Below are 21,513 nucleotides of genomic sequence, written 5' to 3'. Positions count from 1 at the left end.
TCTGCAGTCGGCCCGCTTGCACCTCACTGCTAGACACGGTTCCTGTAGGACGCGGGCTTCCTTTTCATCCTCTGTAGCTGTATGCATATGACTACACATTCATCTTAATTTTCAATAAAAATGAAAGGAAGCGTTCCCGTCTTTCCAGGGGGCTGTTTTGGCCCTCCCTCTAGACCGGGGTTCTGTCTCCAGACGCTGAGCATTGGCGAGCCCCAGGGCCCCGGAGGCCTTTCCTTGTCCCCTCCCAGCTCATGCCGCCCAGCAGTCCTGCGCTTCCTGGAGGAAATTCATGTTCAGGTGCAGGACGGGCAGATCCCCAAAGAGATACGACCCCCATGGAGTGTGACAAGTAGAAAAAAATTGCCAGACAGCTGACAACTGCAGGAGGTGGTGGCAGAGGACTGGCTAATAAGTATACCAGGTTGGTGGGATCGTAGGTGATCCTGCTGTTTTCAGATTTTCTTTGGCTTGTGAAACCTATTTAACGACTCTTAAGCATAAGACAAGTTACAAGAAAGAGAGGGAGGGAGGGGAAGGCTGGATTAGGGGAGAACCGGGCTGGGTGCCAGGTGAGCCGGTGGCCCACGTGCCCTTACCTTGGTGTTGGCCTCCAGGTAGTTGTAGAGCACGTTGATGGAGATGGTGAGGTCTCCGTTGTTGAAGGGGTACGACCTGTTCCAGCCCTGGGCCCCAAACTTGCGCCGCTCGGCCACCACAGCATGGAAGTAGCACAGGGCGAAGAGAATGCACTTGAACTCGATCTCCTTGGTGCACATCTCCAGGGTGTCCTGTGGAGGCGCACGCTCCGGGTCAGGCAGCACCCGCACAGAGACGCCCCGGGCGGGACCAGAGTCTTGTCTTTGCCAGCTGCTTTGCAGGGGTGCAGGTTGGGTGAGTGGGGTACAGGTGGGTGGGGGGTAGGGAGATAAAGCCATTTATCTCTGAGCTGGTCTTTATGCTCTGAGCTGGTCTTTCGAGTCCCCTCCCCCGGTTTGTAAAGGCTGGGGTGGGGAACACTTTGTTATTCTTGTTTCTTTCAGAAATGCAGTTTTATCACTTAAGTTCTGATTACAAATCAAATTATTGATACTACTTTTTTTCTCTTGCTGACGAAGATTCGCCCTGAGCTAACGTCTGTGCCGGTCTTCCTCTACTTTGTATTTGGGATGCCACCACAGTGTGGCTGATGATTGGTATAGGTCCATGCCTGGGGTCCAAACCCGCGAACCGGGGCCGCCAAAGCCGTGTGTGCCCAACTTAACCACCACACCATGAGGCTGGCTCCTCGATACTACTTCTTAATAAAATATTCCCCAATACAGGACACTTCAAGACTCCTTTAGTGAGACATAATGTTCCTTTGCAATTATCAACATTCCTCATCGTTTACGTACAAACAGTATCCCAAACTCTAAGAACACCCCATAAAGCCTCCCTAGGAGGGGAGAGGTGCCTAGTAACCCTGCCTTTACGTGGCCCCATGGAAAGGCACACCCAGCCCCGATTCCGAATCACAGGTCTGTGGCTTTGTGAGATTTTACTGATGAGGCTTTGCGAAGTGGGTGGCTCCTGAACACAAGGAGCTTCTGGAAGCTAAGCTGTGCTCTGTCTCATCCACTCGGCGCTGACTGTGAGTGCCCCTGGGCCAGGATCTCTGCTGCAGGCACAGGGGCCAGAAAGCTGGACGAGGGGACAGACATCCATGAAATGGTCACGGTGGTGAAAAGTGCCAGGAAAAAAACCCCACCAGTTTATTGAGAGAGGGGCCTGTCCTGACTTCCATGGAGGCCCGGACAAGGTCTGGGCAGATGTCCAGCTGGAGGCACAGATGGGGGGCTCTGTTACCCCAACATTCCCTCCAGGTTCTTCCCCACTGCCTGTCATGGAGATGGCACGATGGCCTGTGGGCCTGGGAGATGGGCCTGGCTCGTCCCTTCCAGACATCGGCTTGCAGTGAAGGCGTGGAGACCAAAAGAGAAGATGGCCCGAGGGAGAAACTCGCCAGCCCCTGAGAATGAGGGAAAGCCTGGTGTCTGCCTCCAGAGAGTTCTCACTGGTTGGATCGCTGGTCCTCAACCTCCTGGGCCTCTGGGCTATGGGGTCACAGATGTGTCGGAGGACAGCCTGGGTAGTCCCAGCCACCACCGCCTCTTCCTGTGACAGCTCCATGAAGGCAACGGGCCCCACACTTATGAGGGTCCGCTTGGGAGGCAGTGGGGCCCAGCCTTCTTGGGGCCTCCCCTCCAGTCTTTTCAGATGCCTCGGGTGCTGGACCAAGTCAGGGAGCACTTCTGCGAGTCCTGGCCACATACCCTGGTGCCCATCCTCACCAGCAGCTCCGCCTCGTGCCTGCGTGACAGCAACTACTCTTCCCCCACTCCTCCCTACAGCCCTTCCCCAGTGCCCATGGCCCCCCAGGGGCCGCTGCTTGCCCCATTTGGGCTCTACTCTGCCTGGGGAGCAGCTCTCTGGGTCTCCAAGGCCCTGGCATACTCTCTTCTTTGCCTCTTGGCCCTGGCTACCCCCTGCTGGCCCTCTGTCTCAGCTGACTGCCTCGGCACGCCTTCCCAGCCAGGACTGGCTTCGGTGCCGCTCTGTGTGCTGACTGGTGCCGGCTCCATACTCCTGCCTGCCTCGCCACCCACCCCTGTCTAGCATGGGCTGATTCTTCAGCAGAGTGCAGCAACCAGGGAAAACATCACGCGCCTGGATTTACAGCTATGTCAAATTGCTCCCCAGAGTCCAGAGTCACTGGACGCCTCTTCTTAGTTTCCATACTGATCTTGTTAGAGGTGGCAGCAAACAGCTCCTGGGCCCCACAGTGTGAGCAGCATCCTCCTGGGTCCCTGTGTGTTATCACACTGCGTTTCTATTCCTGTGGCCGCGTCCACGCCCCTCACTAGTCTGCAGGCCAGCCACCTGCATAGCGACCTTGTTCAGCGTTCTGTCCCTGTGCCGACAGCGTCCTGGGTGCACAGCATTTGCTGTTTGGAGGAAGGGGTGAGTGACCCATTGGGAATGTCTGTTCCCCTGCTTTCAGCTCTCTGTGACTTCACACTCTGACCTTGGTGGGTCCTTTAAAAGCCAGAGGGAGTTGTTAGTTGATGACTCAGATATTTTCATATAAGCTTTTCTTTATATATTAAATAAATCAGATATAGAAGTTATGGATTCTTGGCACAATGTACTCCATAACTAGATCTTTGTTAGTTGTTATCAGAGGATATGTTTCTGCCTCAAAAGGTTTTAGACTCCAATTGGGAGGTCAACTGTGTGCACCCAGAAAGTTCTAGTACAGAACAGAAGATGGTCAGGTGCCGAAAGAATGAATGCAGATGCCAGAGGTTTGCAGAAGGGAGCACGGATGTGAGGGAGGACTCCAGAGAAGGGGCGGCTTGGGGGCTGTGAGTTTGGACAGGAGGGAGGATGCACGTGAACGAGGTCCGGGGCAGAAGAGGGAGTGGACAGACCCTCACAGGCCAGGCAGGCCGAGGCCGCCACAGCCTGTCCTGGAGTGCAGGTCGCCCGGTCGTGTTTTTGCAGCGTTCCTACGGAAGGCGGGGAGGTGGGGGGGCCAGCGTGGGGAGGGAGGGAGACCTGGGCATGGCCAGACACAGAGCCGAGCGAGGCCAACCTTACTTCTCCCGTCCGTCACCCATCGCCCTCCAGCTGTGGGGGCTGCAGCCCCACCCATCAGCAGTTGGCCTACCCACCGCGTCACACCTCAGGGGAGTGAGAGCAGGGACCAGGGAGGCCCTGCGGCCCCAGCAAAGCTGACTGGCAGTCAGGGAACCACCCTTGGGAGCTTGGCCCCTTCCTAAGGTGCTCGGACAACCAGGGACCCAGACCGCATTTGCCTGTGCTGACTTGCAGGTCATGAAACTGATTAAAAATACGCTTTTTTGTTTTATAAAGGTGTATGTGATGGATACTCCTGTAGCACTTTAAATTGGTTGCGTTTTGTGTGCAGTCTTTCAGGAGTATATTGATTTTGCCATGCAAGGTGTGTGCGTGTGTGTGTGTTGCGGATGGAGCGGATGGGTGAGAACCAGCATGGAGTCTGGTGCTCAGTTTTGCGGGCCCAGAGACTCCATTTGGTCTGGGTCATGAAGGTTGCTCAGACTCGGGGACTGACGCTGGGCACGCGCAGAGGGGAAGCCGCCCTACCTGGGTGAAGAGGTCCAGGGCCTTGTGCAGGTTGGCGTACATGCCCGTGGGCGGCTCGTTGGTGATTTTGATGGCGTTCTCCAGGATACCCTGGGGGATGATGTGGGACTCGGGGCTGGGGGCGGGCTCGGCGCTGATGAACACGCGGTAGTCCTCATGGCTGCCTGTGCTGTACCGCTCCACCTTCTTGTCCAGGGTGCTTAGCCACCGGGCCACCAGGTGGATGTTCTACAGCAAAGACCAGGACTTAGCGCCCACTCACTCCTTCCCTGCCCTGAGTCCACAAGGATGGGTCACTCGGCCGTGTCCCCTGGTGGGGCAGGGCAGGGCTCTTCCTGTCAGCACCCGTACTCCCCACCCTGCCCTCCACCCTGGCGGGGGCGCTGGACATGCTGGATAACTAAGCAACTGAACTTGTGCTCATTCATCCAAGCCCTCCACTCATGGCAAGTCCTTCCCGCCCTCCACTGCATAAGGCTGAGATTTTGTGATCCCTGCCCCTCCTCTGAGAAGTCTGGGGAAAAGGAAATGACTTGAAGCCAAGGTCTCCACCTGGGACCAGGCTAGGCCCTGTGCATTGAGGTCAGCCCCCCGTGGGGTCTGTGGAAGCTGGGCTGGCCGGCCAGCCTGCAGGTGCTTGTGGGGCAAGTGGGGATCTAGGGGGGCCGTGGTGCTAGGGTTCGCCCGAGACGTGGAGAGAGCGCCTCCTGGGCTGTTGTCGCTTCCCCCCTTGAGGGGAGGCTGGGGGTGCTTCTGTCCACTCAGGGCTTTTTGTCATTTAAATAGTATCTCTCTAGGGGTTCTCTGGCATAAAGCCCAGTGTCTCTCTCACCGCTGCGGAGTCCCTCTCGTCTGAGCAGTCCTGATGCCCCACGCCTCCCAGCTCACCCAGGCAGAGCCTCCTGCCTCCTCCGTGGGTGGCGGGCTTCCCAGCCACGTTTGTGAATGCAAGTCCCACAACCTGCTTTCTTGCCGGCCTTCAGGCCAATCCCCAGGCCACCTCAGTGGGGGGAGCCCCCACCCTAGAGGCGCAGGCACCCCTGTACCTGCAGAATGACCCAGTGTCCCCTCTCTGCAGCCACATCCAGAGCATTCTCAGCCACCACCTCCTGTCCCTGCCCCAGGGACACGTTGTGGAGTTTCCCATTGTCTATGGTAAATCCCAATTTTTTCCCTAAAGGAAAAGAAAAACAGGAAAAGCACGGGGTGATTGAATGACAAAGGCTGAGGCACCGTGATCCACAGCTGGGAATTCCACACTTTCCCCGTTTTTTTACTGTGGTAAAATGCACATAATGTCAAATTTACCATTTAAAAAACCATCTTAATGCCTACAATTCAGTGACATTTAATACATTCACAATGCTGTGCAACCATCTATGTGGTTCCAGGACACTTTCATCACCCCAGAAGGAAATCCCGTACCCATTGAAGAGTCGCCCTCCATCCCTCTCCCCCCAGCCCTGGCGGCCGCTAATCTGCCTTCTGTGTGTGGATTTACCTATTCTGGTTAGTGCAGATAAACAGAATCATCTAATGGGGGAGCCTTTGTGTCTGGCTTCTTCCCCTTGGCATCATGTTTTCAAGGTTCACCCGTGTTGTAGCATGTGGCAGCACTTCATTCCTTTTTTTTTATTATTGTGGTAACGGTGGTTTATAACATTATATAGATTTCGGGTGTACATCATGATATTTTGATTTCTGTGTAGATTACATCATGTTCACCACCCAAAGACTAATTACCATCCCTCACCACACACGTGTGCATAATCACCCCTTTCACCCTCCTCCCTCCCCCTTCCCCTCTGGTGACCACAATCCAATCTCTGTCTCTACAGGATTGTTTGTTGTTGTCACTTCATTCCTTTCTATGGCTGAATAATATTCCATTGTGTGGAGAGACCTTATCTCATTTATGCGTTCATCTGCTGATGGACACGTGGGCTGTATCTGCCTTTGGGCTGTTCTGAATGAACCGCGCTTGTTTGAACACCTCTTCTCAGTTCTTTGAGTGTATATCCAGGAGTGGACTTGCTGGGTCCTATGGTAATATACGTGTAACTTACTGAGGACCCACCACACTGCTCTCCAGAGCAGCTGCACCATTTTACATTCCCACCAGCAATGTACAAGGGCTCCAATTTCTCCACATCCTCCCAACACTTGTCATTTTCTATGTTTTTGATAATAACCACCTCACAGGTGTCAAGTGGCAGCTCACTGTGGTTTTGATTTGCATCTCCTGATGACCAATGACGTTGACATATGTCCCTTTCTGAGGCCATCGCTTGCGGGCTACACTTACCCAGGGCTTCCACGTCTTTCAAGGGGTCAACTCCCGGGGAAAGGATGAAGAAGATTGGAGTGGAGGGGCTGCTCTCCTCGTAGGACTTGGAAAACTCAACGCTCCGGCCCTCCACAAACTTGCTGCCCATCTTCTCCTCCACGAAGTTCCTGGGGGAGACGCGCTTAGTCAGACCGCAGGGGGAGGGGGCCGGTGGGCTGTGACCCAGGGGCAAGCGTTGTTTCCCTGGTGGACTTTCTTAAGCAGGGAAAGGTCTCTGGCCAGAAAGCGAGGTCTTTACAGGGGCTTTCCCCTGTGCACAGGAAGGCTGGCGGGGGGCGGGGGGTGCCTCCCACCCTGGCGGTGTTTGCTCCCGCTGGAACCTGCAATGCACTTGTCCTCGGAGCCGCCTAGTACAGACAAGTGAGAGGGGGCCTCCACGAGCTGAGGCTGCCCGTTTTCAGAGGCGCACAGGTCAACTGGGAAGGAACACTGGCTGCAATGGGGCCATGATGGGCCACAATTCAGGACGTTCTAGGAGACCAGGCCCCAGCACCAGGCAGCCGCGGATGCTCAGGGCCCTCGATGCTCCCAGTGAGGGGGTCAGTTTCTAGCAATTCCCTGTTTCCCACACGCTTCGTATCTGCTGTGCAGACAAGGGCAGCAAGAAGGAGCAGAACATAGATTGGTCCCTGTGTCCCGGCGATCTCCCCCAACTGGGGAGTTTGAGGAGGAAGGAAGTGTCATGAGAGCCATTCTGGTGAGTTTCAAGGACCACAAAGCATGGGTCATCAGAAAAATCAGAGAAAATAAAAAACGACTTTCCATAAGCACCTCTCTTTACATAAAGGCCTCTCTGTTCCGAGCCCCAGACTCTCCATTTTGAGCCCCATGAGCCTGGGGTTAGTCGAGGCCCCTGTTCTGGGAGATCTAGCATTGTTCATGGTGACCTTGGATCTCGGCTCCGTTCCCCGCTCCCTTGACCACAGATGGCTGAGTTTACTACATTCTGAAGGGATCAGAGGAGCTAAAGCTGGGAAGATTGTACCGTCCAGCCCAGTCTGACGGGAGGCCCCGGCGCAGCACGCCAGGCAGAGCTCGTGCATCCTCCGCGGCTGGCTGAGTGCTCTGAGCATCTTGTGAGCCCTTCAGGGGGACCTGTTCCCTTAGAGCCCCTCCTTCCCTCTGATTCAACGGAGAGTCTGCCAGCTGGAGCCAGGCGGGCCTTCCCACTCCCTCGGGACTTTCTGGGGACACCTTTATCCGTTGTTCATCCTCTGCTCTGGCCTTCATGGCTTCTGTAGTTTCCTGAACCGATGCTGACTACAGGCCGGGGGTGGGATGCTGTTCCTGATGACCTCCAGTGGTATTCCGTTCCTGCCTTGGGAACTGACTCAGAATGTAGGTGTTGGGATCCTTGTCCAGGAAGGACTTCTAGAATGTACCAAGTCACCAGCTCACTAAATCACTGTTGCTAATGATGTTGCCAGGCCACATGGTCATTCTCTGCGAATGAATTGATGCAGGAGAGTGTGTGGCTGGTTCCAGGGGGGCTGCACCAGTCCTAGCGCTGTGTCCTTGGCACCGGAGTGCTGGAGCCAGCTCCCAGGGGTCAACCCGGGGGGCAGCATTTACACCACGGAAACTGGCAAGTGTGCAAACCAGGGCCTTTTTTCGGAGAGCCAGTTTGCCAGCACACCGCCCCACTGTGGGCGATTTACCCCCCTCTCTGGGCCTGTGAACTGGGAGTGGTGGAAGAGGCTGCCTCCAGGCATTGTTGGAGGGGCCCTGTGAGTTAACACAGGCAGGACATTGTGAGCGTGCCCTTGATGAGTTTGCTGTTACTGTTCGCTGTCCATGGGAATTTCCTTGCATTGAAGCTACACTCCTCTATATAATTAGGAAGGTAAATCTGCTGTCCTCAACATTACACAAATGTCACGGGCCGTGATTTGGGTTCCCCTGATGTTTGGGTCTCCCACCGCTGCTAGGCGCACGCAGTCTGTGTTCATTTCCTTCCTCTCCATCACCAGTGTGCTTTCACGTGTGTTATCTTGGGATTCTCAGAAGCGCTCTGGAGGCGGCTGGTGTGGACCCCCCAAAGTACTCAGCTCCCCAATCAGGCGGTGTTCCCGCTGCAATGGTCGGGTGCCCTTCACTCAGCCCTCCCAAACTTTGTCCCACCTTCTGCCAACGCCGAGTCCAGGACGCTGGCCTGCTTTCTCTGGGACCAGCATGACTCTCCTACTTCTGCTTTCACTTCACCCCCTTCCTCCCCTCCCGCCCCATAACCCCTCCCAGTCCCTTTCCTCTTCGATCCCAGGAAGACAAAGCAAAACAGAAAGGTCTGTGAATAACCGAGGGGTGTGAGTCAGGCCTCCACTTGGCCGGAGGGGAATTCTATTAGGGACGTGGGCGTCTTTTGGGAAATCAGGCTGCTTTCAGGCTACCGGGACAAATAAAAAGCAAAGACCTCAAAGGACTCACAGCCCCTCCGAGAATGGGCCTGGGCTCGTTTCACTGTGGACTCCGTCCTCCCTCCTGTGGCAGCTCCGTCCTCAGCTGGGGGGTCAGGAGGGGCCGAATTCTCTCCACTCCAGAAGATGGATGACCTCACAGACGTCTACCCTGGGGACCCTGAGCATTGGATACGTGACGTAGCTATTCCTGGAGTCCTGTGCAGTGACAGGCCCAGCGGGGGAGTGACAGGAACGGGGAGCTCAAAGGCCTTGGTGATTAGTTTTCCAGTCAAGGAGGGGTTTCAGGTCCAGAGAAACTGTTCATGAAATTAGAACAGTTCTCTTTGCAAACGAGCCCAAACTGACAAAACTAAAAGATTTACTTTAAATTTAGCCATTGAGGGCACGGAAGTCCTCAAATGCTGATGGCTTTGCCATTGTTTTCTCCCCACAACATCCTAAAAGGACTCTGTTTGTGTGGCCACGGAGGTCATGAATGCCCATCCTTTTTTTTTTTTTTTTTTTTTTTTAAATCTTGGAGGCTCACTTGGGGAGTCTTGTTTTCCCATCATTTATCCCGGGGTATCCCTCCTCAATTAGGTTAGTGCGAGGCGAAGGGTCCCTCTAACCACCTTCTGAAACACTGAGAGCTAAGGAGAACTCAGAAATGGAATCGGCAGAGTAGAATCCCGCCTCTGTCCCCCAAGAACGACACGGGCCATGCCTCGATGCCTCTGAGCCTCATTTTCTCCCTCTGTGAAATGGGGAGAAGGATGTCCACAGGGTGCCTCACCCCGTGGTGGTGGCCAAAATTGCACACCTGTTGCCTTGGCGAGGGCCGGGACAGGGACACCCAGGCCCCGGGAGGGCGGGGACACTCACTTGACGGCGTAGGTCATGCGGTCCGGCCTCATGCACCTCACCATGCAGAGCTTCTGCAAAGCCGTCTTGTTCTTCCACTCCTTGGGGAAGATTTCCTTCTCTGGGGCTTCCGACTCCACAAGCTTCTTCCACCGCTTGGCCGATCCCTCAATGTCGTTATCCAGGTTTTTGAACTCATCCATCTCCGAGAGGGCCTGGGGGCAGACAACCCTTCCAGCTCTCCCCAGGTTCCACCGGGCTCCTCCCCTGAACGTTCCTTAGGAGGAGCCCAGGGCCCTGATGAAACAGTGAGCTGCTGGTGTCAACTGCACCACGGCCAAACCAGAGAAGCAGCTGGGAACCTGGGAGGGAGGGGTCTAATCTGGGGACGTGACTCTGGGCTGCTCCTCAAGAGGGCTCTGGAATGGAGGCCATTCTCGTCTCAGGGGACCACCTCTTCAGGTCTCGTTGAACTGAGACCTTGAAACCTTGGGACATGAGGGCTCCTAAGTGTGATGTCCAAGATCGGAGGAATAACCTTTACACTGAACTTTCCTGGAAATGGGAGGTGAGGGGAGCAGCGGAGGGCTGACTTCTGGACGCGCCCTGGGGCCTGTCTTGGGGCTCAGCTTGCCTCGTGCAGGGACCGTGCAGGCCATAATGTACGGTGTTGCATTCGAGGAGGAAAGCAGAGTGCCCCGAGAGCTGGCAGGCAGCACATCGCTCCCGGCCCTACCTCAGGGCGCCCTTGTTTTACTGAATGTCATGGCCAGTAGCACCTTGTAAACATCCCCAGCTCGAGCAGGAAGGGCCCAGCCTCGGGGAGAGAGCACACAGCATTCAAGTGTGAACACCGACCTTGATGCCTCCCCATCCCTGGTGCTGCAGGAAGTCCACTGGCGACACGACCCCGGCCTTGAAAGGGAACCGCAGGAGGAAATCCAGCTCGACTGGGTTCAGCTCCTTCTTCATGGACAAGACCTGGGGGACAGGGGCTGCTTAGATGTCGTCCCACAATAGTGGGGCGGGCGGCCAACAGCCCTTTGGCAGGAGCCTGTCACCGGCGCTGGATGGATGTCGAGGAGCTCACACCGCCCCTGCAGGGGAAGCACCGTCCTGCCCCTTTGGGTCGGGGCAAAACTTGGTCTTCACGTTTTTTTTTTAAATTGTGGTAAAATACACATAACATAAAATTTACCGTTTTAACCCTATTGAAGTACACAATCCAGTGGCATTTAGTACGTTCACGCTGTTGTACAACCATCACTTCCATCTATATCCAGAACAATTTCATCACCCCAAAGGGCAGTCTCTCCCCATTCCTACCCCCCAGCCCCTGGCGACCACCAATCTACTTCTCGCTATAGGCGTGCCTGTTCTGGCTACTTCATATGAACGGAATCATACAATGCGTGGCTTTTCGTATCTGGTTTCTTTCGCTTAGCATGTTTTCAGGGCTCATCCATGTTGTCGTATGTGTCAGCACTTCATTCCGTTTTATGGCCAAATAATGTCCCCGTGCGTGGAGAGACCACGTCTGGTTTATCCATTCATTAGCTGATGGACACGTGGGCTGTTCCCACCTGTTGGCGATTGTGAACGGTGCTGCTGTGAGTGTTTGTGTACAGGCGTTTGTGTGAATGCCTGTTTTCAATTCCTTTGTGTGTCTCAATGTTCTGGGTCATATTCAGTGTCACCTTGTCACTTGTGCACGCCAGCCCCCAGGGGTCCCCGACCACACTCAGTGGCCTGGCTAGACGTTACCTGAAACGTAACCTGTGCCAGGAAGATGAGTTTGTCTCGCTCGAAGAGCCCGCGGGCCGTGTACGTGTAGACGGAATAGGTGATCTCGTCCGTCAGGTTGATCACGCGCTGTTTCACTTCCTCGGCGGGGGTGGCCCTCTGGATGGCCTTCTCAAACACCACGTTGAAGGCCTGGGGAAGGGGCACGGGGCGCATGGCGGCTTGCAGGGCTGGGCTCTGGTTTGTTTCTCTTGGGGGCGGAGATCTGGGGGCACCAGGGGGAGAGCCCCTCCCTGGGGTGCTGGCGCTGGACAGATCCTGTCCCCTGGCTTCGTCTCCTCACCCCCATCTGCCCTCAGAGGGTGAACAGGCACCACCCCAATGGTTGGGGCGTCGCGGATGCCAGGCGCCCCGACCAGGAGCCAGACGCGGCCAGACCTTGAGCGAGAACTGGTAGATGGGGTTGATCTTGCTGAGGTCGTTCAGGATGAAGTACAGTAGGGACGCCCTCTCCGCAGCCGGCCGGTAGTTCTCTCTCGCCTCATTGATTTTCACTTCGGTGATTTTCGCCTCTTGCACCTGGAAACAAACAAAAGGGGTTTGAGTGAAACCAGCAGGTGGTCAAAGCCGGTGAGCAGATGGGCCCACGTTGTCCAGAGCCCTTGGCTCCCTCGGAAGCTGTCTGGGAGGACTGCCGGCAGATAGCCGGAGGCTGGATGGGGACCGCTGCCCCTTCTCCCTGCCCCCAGATGCCCTCGTGCGACTGTGGCTTCTCTTCTCAGTGACCATTGGAGGAAGCCCCTCTCAGCCCAGCTGCCGGTCCCCATGTGCTCTGGCCGGGGGCTCAAGGGGGCGGCCCGGGAGATGGTTTCCCACCTTCTCCTCGATCTCGCTGGCCGTGCGTTTGGTGGTCTCCAGGTTCTCCACCAAGGCAGTGTCTCCCAGAAAGTTCCCCGATGCGGCCGACAGACGGGCCAGCAGAGAGTCTTCCAGCTCTTTCAGTACAATCTTAAACTCGTTTTGGGACTTGGTGAGGTTCGCCTGCAGGAGCAGAGACCCAGGAAGGGAGATCAGCCATTGGCACCACCTGGCTGCACAGCTGGGCGCTCGGGGCCTCTCCGCAGCTTAGCCAAGGCCCCAGGACTCGGACAAGAGAAACACGTCCAGCCTGAAAGGCAGCGGCAGAAGTGGGCACCCCAGAGCAGTGCAGGCCCTGCTCCTGGCCTCTGTGGCTGCCTGTCATCAGCAACCGTGTGGCAAGGGCTTGGGGACCGAGGGGGAAGCGTGGGGCCTGGGACCCCTCTGAGCCCCCATGAGTAGCTAAGACAGAGTGAAGGAAGTGGCCAGCGCGCAGGGCCGAGAAGTCAAGACGACTCTCATGGGGCAGCAGTTTGGTGCCTTAGGGCCGCCCGGGCGCCGCTGGGACTCTCTCTTTCGGTGAAGCGGTCATTTGATTTAGAATTAGCTTTGGGAGGTAGCACGGAAGAAGAGTGACTCATTCTGTTGTGCAAAATACATTCAGTGCAACATCCCCACTGGGTCAGGGAACCTCACGGTGACCCGCTGCCCTTCTGTCCCTGAGCCGGACAGCTCTGTGCCGCGTGTGGCGACGTCAGGCCGCATTACCTTCAGCTGCTCAAGGTCCGGGCGCTCTTTGGCCACCACGGCGGCCAGGAGCTGGTCCTCAAGCCCGTCCCTGGTGACCAGGAAGTTGATCAGGGTGCACTGGGCCTGCATCTCGGGCTTGTAGTGGGGGTTGAAGTACTTGGTGTGCAGGATCAGGCGGAACTTGGGGTGGTACTCCACCTCCTTGTCGCCGATCTTAATGAACCTGGCCGTCAGGGGAGGAAGGGATTAGAGGGGGTCCTGACGACCAGCGACAGCAACACAAACACAGACCACCTTTCACACCAGCCTGGCCGCCTGTCCCCAGGCCAAGCTGCTCTCTTGAGCCCTTCTTTGGTCACTGGGAAAGGACTGTGACTTTCCTCGCTCTAATCCTCTTCTCTGGCCTGTGACCCAGCCCTTCCAGAAGACGCACCTGCTCTTTCTCCCGCTGCTTTGTTCTGATCTTTGGAGTAATGTTGACTCGATTCTGGCTGCACGTCATACTCACCTGGGGAGCCTTTACAGAAATCCTCTGCCTGGGTTCAGCCCCACAGCCATTAACATCAGAAAGACACCGACATCCCAATTCAGAATGCCAGTACATTCCGGAAGCTCCCCCGGTGAATCTGATGAGCAGCCAGGGCCAACCCGGGTCTGCTGATCCACTGTGGGGGGTCTCTTCTCTCTGGCTCCCTGCTCTCATCTCTCTTCTTTCTGATCGAGCTCACTTTTGGGGCCTCACTTCTCCCCTTGGGTATCACCAGTCCTGCCAGGCCCTTCTCAGAGCCCAGGACATCCGTGTGCTTATTTGCCACCTCTGTTCTGGGCTCCTGCACGCACCCCTGCATTTAAAAGCGGCTCAGATCAACTCTGATGTTTACATTTTTAAAGTTAATTTTTTTATATTAGAAAAGCAATACAAGCTCAGTGCATCGGCCAGTAAACGGATAAACACAACATGGCACACCCAGAACATGGACTATATCCAGCCATAGAAGGGACGAAGCACGGACACACGCTATGCACGGATGAACCTCGAAAACACTCCGCTCAGTAAAAGCAGACACAAGAAGGCACTTGTCGTGTGACTGCATTGATGGGAAATGTCCAGAAAGGCAAATCCATGGTGACAGAGAGCAGATCGGTGGGTGCCAGGGCCTGGCGGTGGCAGGGAATGGAGAGGGACTGCTTAGTGAGTATGGGGTTTCCTTTTGGGGTGATGAAAGTGTTTTGGAACCAGATGGAGGTGGTGGTTGCACAGCCCGTGAGTGTACGAAATTCCACTGAACTGTTCAGTTTCAAATGGTTGATTTTATGTTATGTGAATTTCACCTGAATAAAAAAATTAGTAATATAGGCTTGAGATTTGCAAAATGCATCAAAAGAGAAAGAAGAAAACCATGATCATTAAGGATCGCCATCTGTAGGTAATCACTAATAAAATATTGGGGAGGACATTCCTAACTGAGGTGTGGCCCCACAATCTCTCCCCTGGTAGCCGGGGGTTCTTTCACATGAGCATTTTGCTAACATCCCTGTTGCCCACCAGGAAGGCAAAGGAAATTCCCGCACTTTCCCTCTGTACACAGGCCAGACCTCACCACTGAGGGTGTTTGCGTGGGTCAAACCACAGAGGTGGACACAGCAGCTTACTTTCCCTTTTTAATTGTGTTCCTGCCCAGTAGAGGGTCCAGCACGGGGTCCACAGTTTCGCCAATGTTCTCGATGAGCAAGATGTCCCCTTCTGAAATGGCCTGCTCGATGATGTCCAGGTAGCTGTGGGCACAGCACAGGAGCCATTTAATGACATAGGGCTCAGTGACGGTGCAATCGTGTGCCCCAAGAGGCAGCCGTCAGAGCAGGAAGGCCCGAGGGAGAGGTGACCAAGGGGCCAATAACCCATTCCTGTCCGCAACTCATCCTTCCCTAAGGGGAACCCAAAGACTTCTGTGTAAATCACCACTGGGCTCCCGGGAATGGAGGTGACAACGGAGCTGCGTTATGGCTGTAGAGCCAAACATTTCACATCTGTGTCTCATCCATCTCCCCAGCACGCTGGGAAGGCACGCAGGGCAGCCTTTGTTACGGCCATTGTTTCTCATCTCTGACGAGGACATAAACCACACGAGAGATGAGAGATGAGAAAATGACCAGCCTGCAGTCTCCTGGCCAGCAAATGGCGAGACAGGACCCAAGCCAGGCTGGGAGCCCAGTCAGTGCTTCCTCCCTGCGGGAGCGGCAGGTAATGAGGGGAAGGGAGAAGAGCCCAGAGTTGGATTTTTTACTATTGGTGCTGTTACCCAAGGTCAAATATTAAAAAACGAAAAAAAAATCCACCTGTGGGCCAGTCTTTAAAGCTCTGTCCATCCATTTAACAAGTGTGAAATGCCTAGGGTGTATTTCCCAGCACAATGGCCCTCCAGCCAGCGGCTGCCTCTGGAACCCCTCCTGCTTGCACCGTCGTCACGCACCTCTTCTGTCCCAGGCGGATGGCTTTCAGCTCCTCGCCGTATTTGTTTTTGATCCACTTGATGCCTTGCAGCTGGGCGTCCACGATGAGGGGCCAGCGCTCCGTGTTGCACAGGATGGTGGCGTTCTCAGTGGACATGCGGTCACTGGGGAGGCCCTGGTTGTTCCAAGTGGCCACGTCTGCATCATCGGTCAGCAGACTCAAGGGATCCAGACCCTCCGTGATCGGGATGGGGACCTGCCGAAGGGACGTGCTGTTTCTTAGAAAGGGTGACGTGACCTTATTGCTCTCCAAATAATACGGTGGTTCTGCGGTTAGACAGTGGGCGAGCCAGGCCATCTGGGACAAGACAGCCATTTGTATCACCCTGACAAAGCAGCTTGGAATCTGGCCAGGAAGGATGTCAGCATCGGCCACACTGGGCCACAGTCTAAACCCTGAGCGGCCGGAGCCTCAGTCGCAGGAGCGAAGGTGAGATTGGGCTGGGTCTGCCCTGCTGGGGACCTCCCCAAATTTCCCAAGGGACAAACGTGACCATACCTCTTACCTTTAGTTTATTTATATAAGGGATCCAAAATTTATCCATCAGCTCATTTCGGTATTTCTTGGTGAAGTAGCCCACGTAGGAGACAAAGGCAGAAATCAGCAGGACGTCCCCACACAGAGTGATCCCCTGGCTTTTGAAGTTCTCCACCGATTCAGCCCAGCGGACATTTTCTGACGCCAGTCCTCCTACCAGCCTACGATGAGAACATGGGGCGGGGCGGAGGGGGGCGGTAAACGAAGAGCGCGCTCTGGGTGAAAGAGAGGATGGGCTCGAAGACCCAGGAAGGCCCTCCTCCACCGTTGACTCCCAGGAATCTTCAGAGCTTCGAACACTTACAGGACTTAGTGCTTCAACAATGAAAATGCTTTGGGGGAAATGTTTGGGAAAAAATGCTTTAGGGAAGCAAAATGAATGCTTTGTGGTGGCATCTGGGAACACTGTGCTTCCCTTCTCCAAGCCATGTGCACTGATGTCACATCTATGCTGACGACATTGGAGCATTTCGCCCCCGTGCGAAAGCTGCTGCCTGGACACCACTGAGCCCACCCTTGGGCTAGCAGGAAGTCTGGATAGAGGCGGAGGCCGGGTGGTGGCCATGGGGGTGCGTGTGGCATCCAGGGGGCACCTGGCCCTGTGTGGAGTGGGGACTCCAGGGTGTGCAGCGTGCTTCTCAGGCCACTGGCCCCAGGACTGGTCGCTGACCCAAAATGGCACACCATGAGCCTGAGAGCGTTGACACAATTGTTGAAAGGGTAGGGCCCCATCCAGCCCACTGTGCTCTGTCTGCAGCACCCTCCGACGAGCCCTGACTTGCCAATGGCCGAAAGATCACTTTGTATTCTTGGCAGGTGAGGTCCGGTCCCTCGGGTGGTGATGTCCGCACCTTACTGAGGCCAACCCCAAGCAGCATGGGGATCTCCTGGGGTCCCTACAACACACTGACGACAACCAGTCAACGGTCACCAGCCACTGGCGCGGAGGAAATACAACCAGGAGCCACACCCTAGAACTGACTCCACCTGCCAGGGTCCTGGTGCTCACTTTCAAAAATATGGCAAGAAAGCTTTACAGCTGCGCTGTCCACTAGGGCAGCCGTACGAGCCACACGTGGCTGGTGAGCACTCGAGCTGCGGCTGGTCCTAACTGAGACGTGACTGCAGGTGTACACATGGGATTTCAAGGAGTCAGAATGAAATATGCATAAAACATCTCATTGATCATTCTTATGTTGATCACACGCTGACGTGATCAGATTTTGAGTTATATATTATCAAACTCAATTCCATCTGTTTCTTTGTAGTGTTTTAAGGTGGCAACTGGAAAATTTAAAATGATAGACGTGGCTCATGTATTCCCACTGGAAGCCGCTGCTCTGGAGTCCACATGCATTATATACACTAGAAAGTGGACGTGCGCTGTCAAAGGACCCTGGAAGCCTGCCCCCTGCACCCTACACCACGGTTTGGCTAAGGGTGGGTTACAACGGGGTGCTGCCCAGAGTGAGCCCCCGTTGATACAGTGTCCAGGCAGGTCTGGGTTATCTGGGGCTCTGCACTGCAAAAGGTCGTGTTTCCTGAAGGTCACTGAATGCATGGGGGTCCAGAGGGGAGGGGTGGGACTTTGGTCAATAATTAGTCATTAGGTTTATCCTCATGACTTTGTGCTGAAAAAGTGAAAGCTGGGATGTTGCTGCTTCCACCTGGGGCTCATTCCTCCCCCTCCCAAGGCCGTTCTGTGGGCTCGTCCCTTTCAGGGCATTGGCAAGACAGGAGGGTGGCCTGCGGGGAGGAGCGAGCTACCTGTTGGCCAGCGAGATCACCCTGTTGGTGGCATCGGCCTCCTGTTGGCACTTGATTTTCTCAGCTGTCGCTTTTTCAAATGCCGACGTTAAGTTGCTCAGGTTGGCGTTGAGTTCCTGGAAAAACAAGATGGAAGGCCCCAAAATCGAGCAACGGGAGGCATTCCCAGCCCCCTGGGAGCATGGCCGAGCCCTGTGACAGTTGGGCAAGGAACAGAGCTTCCCATAAATGCCAGGAGCCCTCTGGGGCACAGGAGCCTCGGACGCTGAGTGGCCTCCTGGCCTGATCTGGTCCCCACAGCGGCCTGCCTTCTCTTGTGCTGCTTAATCATTCACGATGGCGGGCCGTGCCAACCCCTTTTAAACGGAGATATTGACGGGCGGCGTGAGCAAGTGGCTCTGGGGTTTCCCTCGGGATGCGAGCGAGCTCTTACAGCGATCTTGTTTTTGATGCGAGAGAGCTTCTCCTGCGCCTCAGCCAGCTCTGCGTTCGCCTCCTCCAGGGCCTGCCTCTTGGGGGCCACATCGCAGTACACCTCATAGAAGCGGACGATGTTGATGCACCAGGAGCAGAGGCCCGCGGCGGCCGTGGACTTGGAGCGGATGAACTCGGGGTCAAACGTCGGGTTGCCTTGGTAGGGCCTGAGAGGGAACAGTGGGGCGGCGCTGGCGTGGGCTCTGTGGGACGCAGGCCCACGTGGTGTGATCTCCCAGCCTTCCGTGCTGCCCCCGTGCATGCGTGCACCGCTCTGGCCACTGACTACAAGCGAGAGCAGTAGGAGCGTAACGAATTTTCTTTTTGGTATCTTAACGATTACAGAAAGAAGAAAAAATAAAACACAGAATTCTGTCCCCTGAAGTGGAGTTTGGGGTGGGGAGGGGAATGGACAGTAATGATTTAAGGCCTATATTCCAGATGAAGGAAGGAAACCAGCATTTTTTATCCTCTCTGTTCCTAACGCTTTATGTGACTGGTCTCATTTTCCTTCTCCAACGTCTCCATTCATAGGCAAGAAAACTGGGTTCAGAGAGGGTCAGACACTTGCTCAAAGTAAGTGACAGCAAGTGGTGGAACCAGAGTTTCTCCATCAAGTTCTCTGGTTGGGTGCCGTGTGTCAGTGCCGTCCTGAATGCTTTGCAAACGTCAGCTCCTGGAGCCTGCCCCCGCCTTGCCAGTGTCGTCCCCCCTTCTTACTCTGGGTAAGCAGGCCCAGAGAGGCTGAGCATGTCTTCCCAGGTGACACAGCTCAGAAGGGGCAGCCCCGGGACTCATGCCGAGTCAGGCGGCCCCAGGGGCCACCCCCGCCCTGGCTCTGCTGGGCCACTCCTGCCTCCCCAGGGCGTGGTGCCCTGTTTTCCAGGATCACCACAGTGAGGGGAAGGAGCTAAGGATGAGATTTAAAAGAGACAACAGTGCAGGTGTCATCTTACAGAGCAACCGGGAAAAATGCCCCAGGTGCAGTTTAGACACTCTAGAAACTAGTATTTTAAAAATGATGACGACGTCATTGAGCATAACCAAGTGAAGTGTCTGAGGAAAGGATTCTGACTGGATAATTCACAGCAATCATTGGAAAGCGATTTGAATCTAGATGGGAAGGCAGCCGTCGTCTCCTCCCTCTGGTTTATTTTATGCTTTGTCTAGGCTAATATTAAGACGAGCCTGCATCTTTTACACACACAGCAGACGGTGTGGGGTGGTGGCAGTCGAGAAGTTTGCCGGGCGACAAGGAGAAGACATTCATCATGGCGTGATTGATGATGGTGGAGATGGAGCAGCCTAAACCCTCCACCGTGCCGGAATAGTAGGTAAATTACCATTTGTCTGCGGCAAGATTATACAACAGGTACAAATCAAGCTGGGCAGCGTTTTAATAACAAAGGGAAAAGTTGTGGGTTTTTTCCACAATGTTAAGCAAAGACTCAAAGCAGAACAAATAATTGCACACATACAATATTAGTCCAACTATGGAAAAAAACCGTTAGAAAAAAGACTGAAAGGAAACATACCAAATGTTGATAGAAGCTGCTCCCTGGGGGTAGGCCTGTGTTTTTCTCGTCTGTTCTCTTATGCTTAAACTAATCTTTATTTATCAAACGTTTTTCAATCGTCCAACCCTCTTCCTCAATAAATGGGAGCTGGGAGATGTTGGGGTCTCACCTGGGGTCATGGGGTATGACTCTGTCTGAGTCAGGGTCAGGTGGACCCTAAAATTGGGCTGCCAGGGGACGGTCAGCGAGGAACCACGTGGGCTAAAGATCAGTGGGTCTGAGTGCTAACAAATGGAGTACCTCACGAACACTGGCGCCTTGGAATATATGGTGCAAAACATGGATGTCCCCCCACACACCCTTCCCAAGTCCCACCCCCACCCCGGAGGTAGCGCTGCCAGTCCTGTCGAGTGTGTCCCTCCACATGAGGTGCATTTACAGTGAGACCAGTGAAAAGGAGAAAGGATGCCCAACAGAGCCCGAGCCAGGAAACACGTGTGTGTACATGTGTGTGTACGTGTGTGTGTACATGCGTGGGCATCGTGTGTGTGTGTGTGTGTGCTCAGCTGTTCCTGCAGGGAATGCCTCTGGGCCCTGGTTGGCCTCTCTCATTGTCCTGTTATCCCGAGGGGTTCCTGTGGCTGCACTGTCACCTGGGGTCCTGGAGAGCTGTGTGACGTGTCCCGGGGCCCTTCCTGTGTGTTGTGTGGGGAAGAGGCTCCTAGATCTTGAGGCAGACGGTGATGAGGCTCCCCAGGAGCTGGGGACCACGCTTCACCTGCATGCCTGGACAACTCAGATCCAGCCAGATTGGCCCAGACCGCCACCTGCCGTCTTTGGGGTTCCGCCTTGCTCCGTGCAGCCCCAGACCCTGCCCCACCCCTGGCAAGCTCAGGCTTCCCTTGGGAATGCACATCGCAAGGTGGGGGGCTGGTGAGAGAAGATTCTGGGACCATGCAGGCTTGGACTTAATGTGCTCCCGACAGACCCAAGAACTCCGTGCACCTCACCTGGTGCGGCCGCACCCTCACTCACTTAAACGCTTTCAGGCAGGCCTCAGGGATGTGCTCCTTGTCGAACTTTTTCAAGGAGTCCAGGAAGGTGTCCACTTTGCCCATCATGATTTTCGCAGCTTTCCAGCTCTTGTCCTTGGGGATCTTGCCCCCGGGCGCAGTGAGGATCATGACGGCGGCCGTGACGTTGACCACGGCATCCGGGGGGGACCCGAAGGACTTCAGCTCTGTCAGGTTGTTCTGCAAACGACAGACAGATGGGACGGACCTGAAGGGGATTTAGCCCTCTGAGCAGGACCTGGAGGCCCCAGTGAGGACCCCAGGGAATCTGCCTTGAGCTCCATTTGAGTCGACTGCCTGGCGATTCCTCTCACGCAGGCTGGTTCCCGTTTCTTTCTTTCTCTCCCTCACCTTGTTCAGAGTGTCAAGAGCTTCCTGCGCGGCCAGCAGGGCCGGCTCTGCCTTGGCCAGGTCCGTTTCACAGGCCTTTTGTTTCTCAGTGACATTCTGGAAGGAAGCCAGACAGGAAAGTTCGATGCAGGTGGGCCATCTGGGCAGCCGTGGGCAGGGG

At 55.2% G+C, this 21,513-nt stretch overlaps 1 protein-coding gene across 3 annotated transcripts in view; it reads right to left on the bottom strand.

Annotated features, from left to right (window-relative positions):
- DNAH17 (dynein axonemal heavy chain 17) overlaps positions 1 to 21,513 on the bottom strand; it is a 110,712-nt gene that overhangs the window by 8,476 nt on the left and 80,723 nt on the right. For 2 of the 3 annotated variants that reach the window (XM_008524885.2, XM_070559811.1), the window contains 17 exons: positions 21,354 to 21,449; positions 20,965 to 21,182; positions 18,372 to 18,579; positions 17,939 to 18,054; positions 16,140 to 16,332; positions 15,594 to 15,829; positions 14,776 to 14,898; positions 13,141 to 13,345; positions 12,391 to 12,555; positions 11,953 to 12,093; positions 11,536 to 11,706; positions 10,630 to 10,752; positions 9,793 to 9,986; positions 6,473 to 6,621; positions 5,214 to 5,341; positions 4,168 to 4,395; positions 597 to 788 (listed from right to left, as the gene is read on the bottom strand). In XM_008524885.2, the coding sequence (XP_008523107.2) occupies positions 597 to 788; positions 4,168 to 4,395; positions 5,214 to 5,341; positions 6,473 to 6,621; positions 9,793 to 9,986; positions 10,630 to 10,752; positions 11,536 to 11,706; positions 11,953 to 12,093; positions 12,391 to 12,555; positions 13,141 to 13,345; positions 14,776 to 14,898; positions 15,594 to 15,829; positions 16,140 to 16,332; positions 17,939 to 18,054; positions 18,372 to 18,579; positions 20,965 to 21,182; positions 21,354 to 21,449 (2,886 nt within the window). The remainder of the gene's footprint in view (positions 1 to 596; positions 789 to 4,167; positions 4,396 to 5,213; positions 5,342 to 6,472; positions 6,622 to 9,792; positions 9,987 to 10,629; positions 10,753 to 11,535; positions 11,707 to 11,952; positions 12,094 to 12,390; positions 12,556 to 13,140; positions 13,346 to 14,775; positions 14,899 to 15,593; positions 15,830 to 16,139; positions 16,333 to 17,938; positions 18,055 to 18,371; positions 18,580 to 20,964; positions 21,183 to 21,353; positions 21,450 to 21,513) is intronic. The other variant, XR_011522838.1, reaches the window with a different exon arrangement.

Source organism: Equus przewalskii, chromosome 10 (genome assembly GCF_037783145.1).
Source record: "Equus przewalskii isolate Varuska chromosome 10, EquPr2, whole genome shotgun sequence".
NCBI classification, from domain to species: domain Eukaryota; kingdom Metazoa; phylum Chordata; class Mammalia; order Perissodactyla; family Equidae; genus Equus; species Equus przewalskii.
This window is presented reverse-complemented; position numbering and strand designations above follow the sequence as displayed.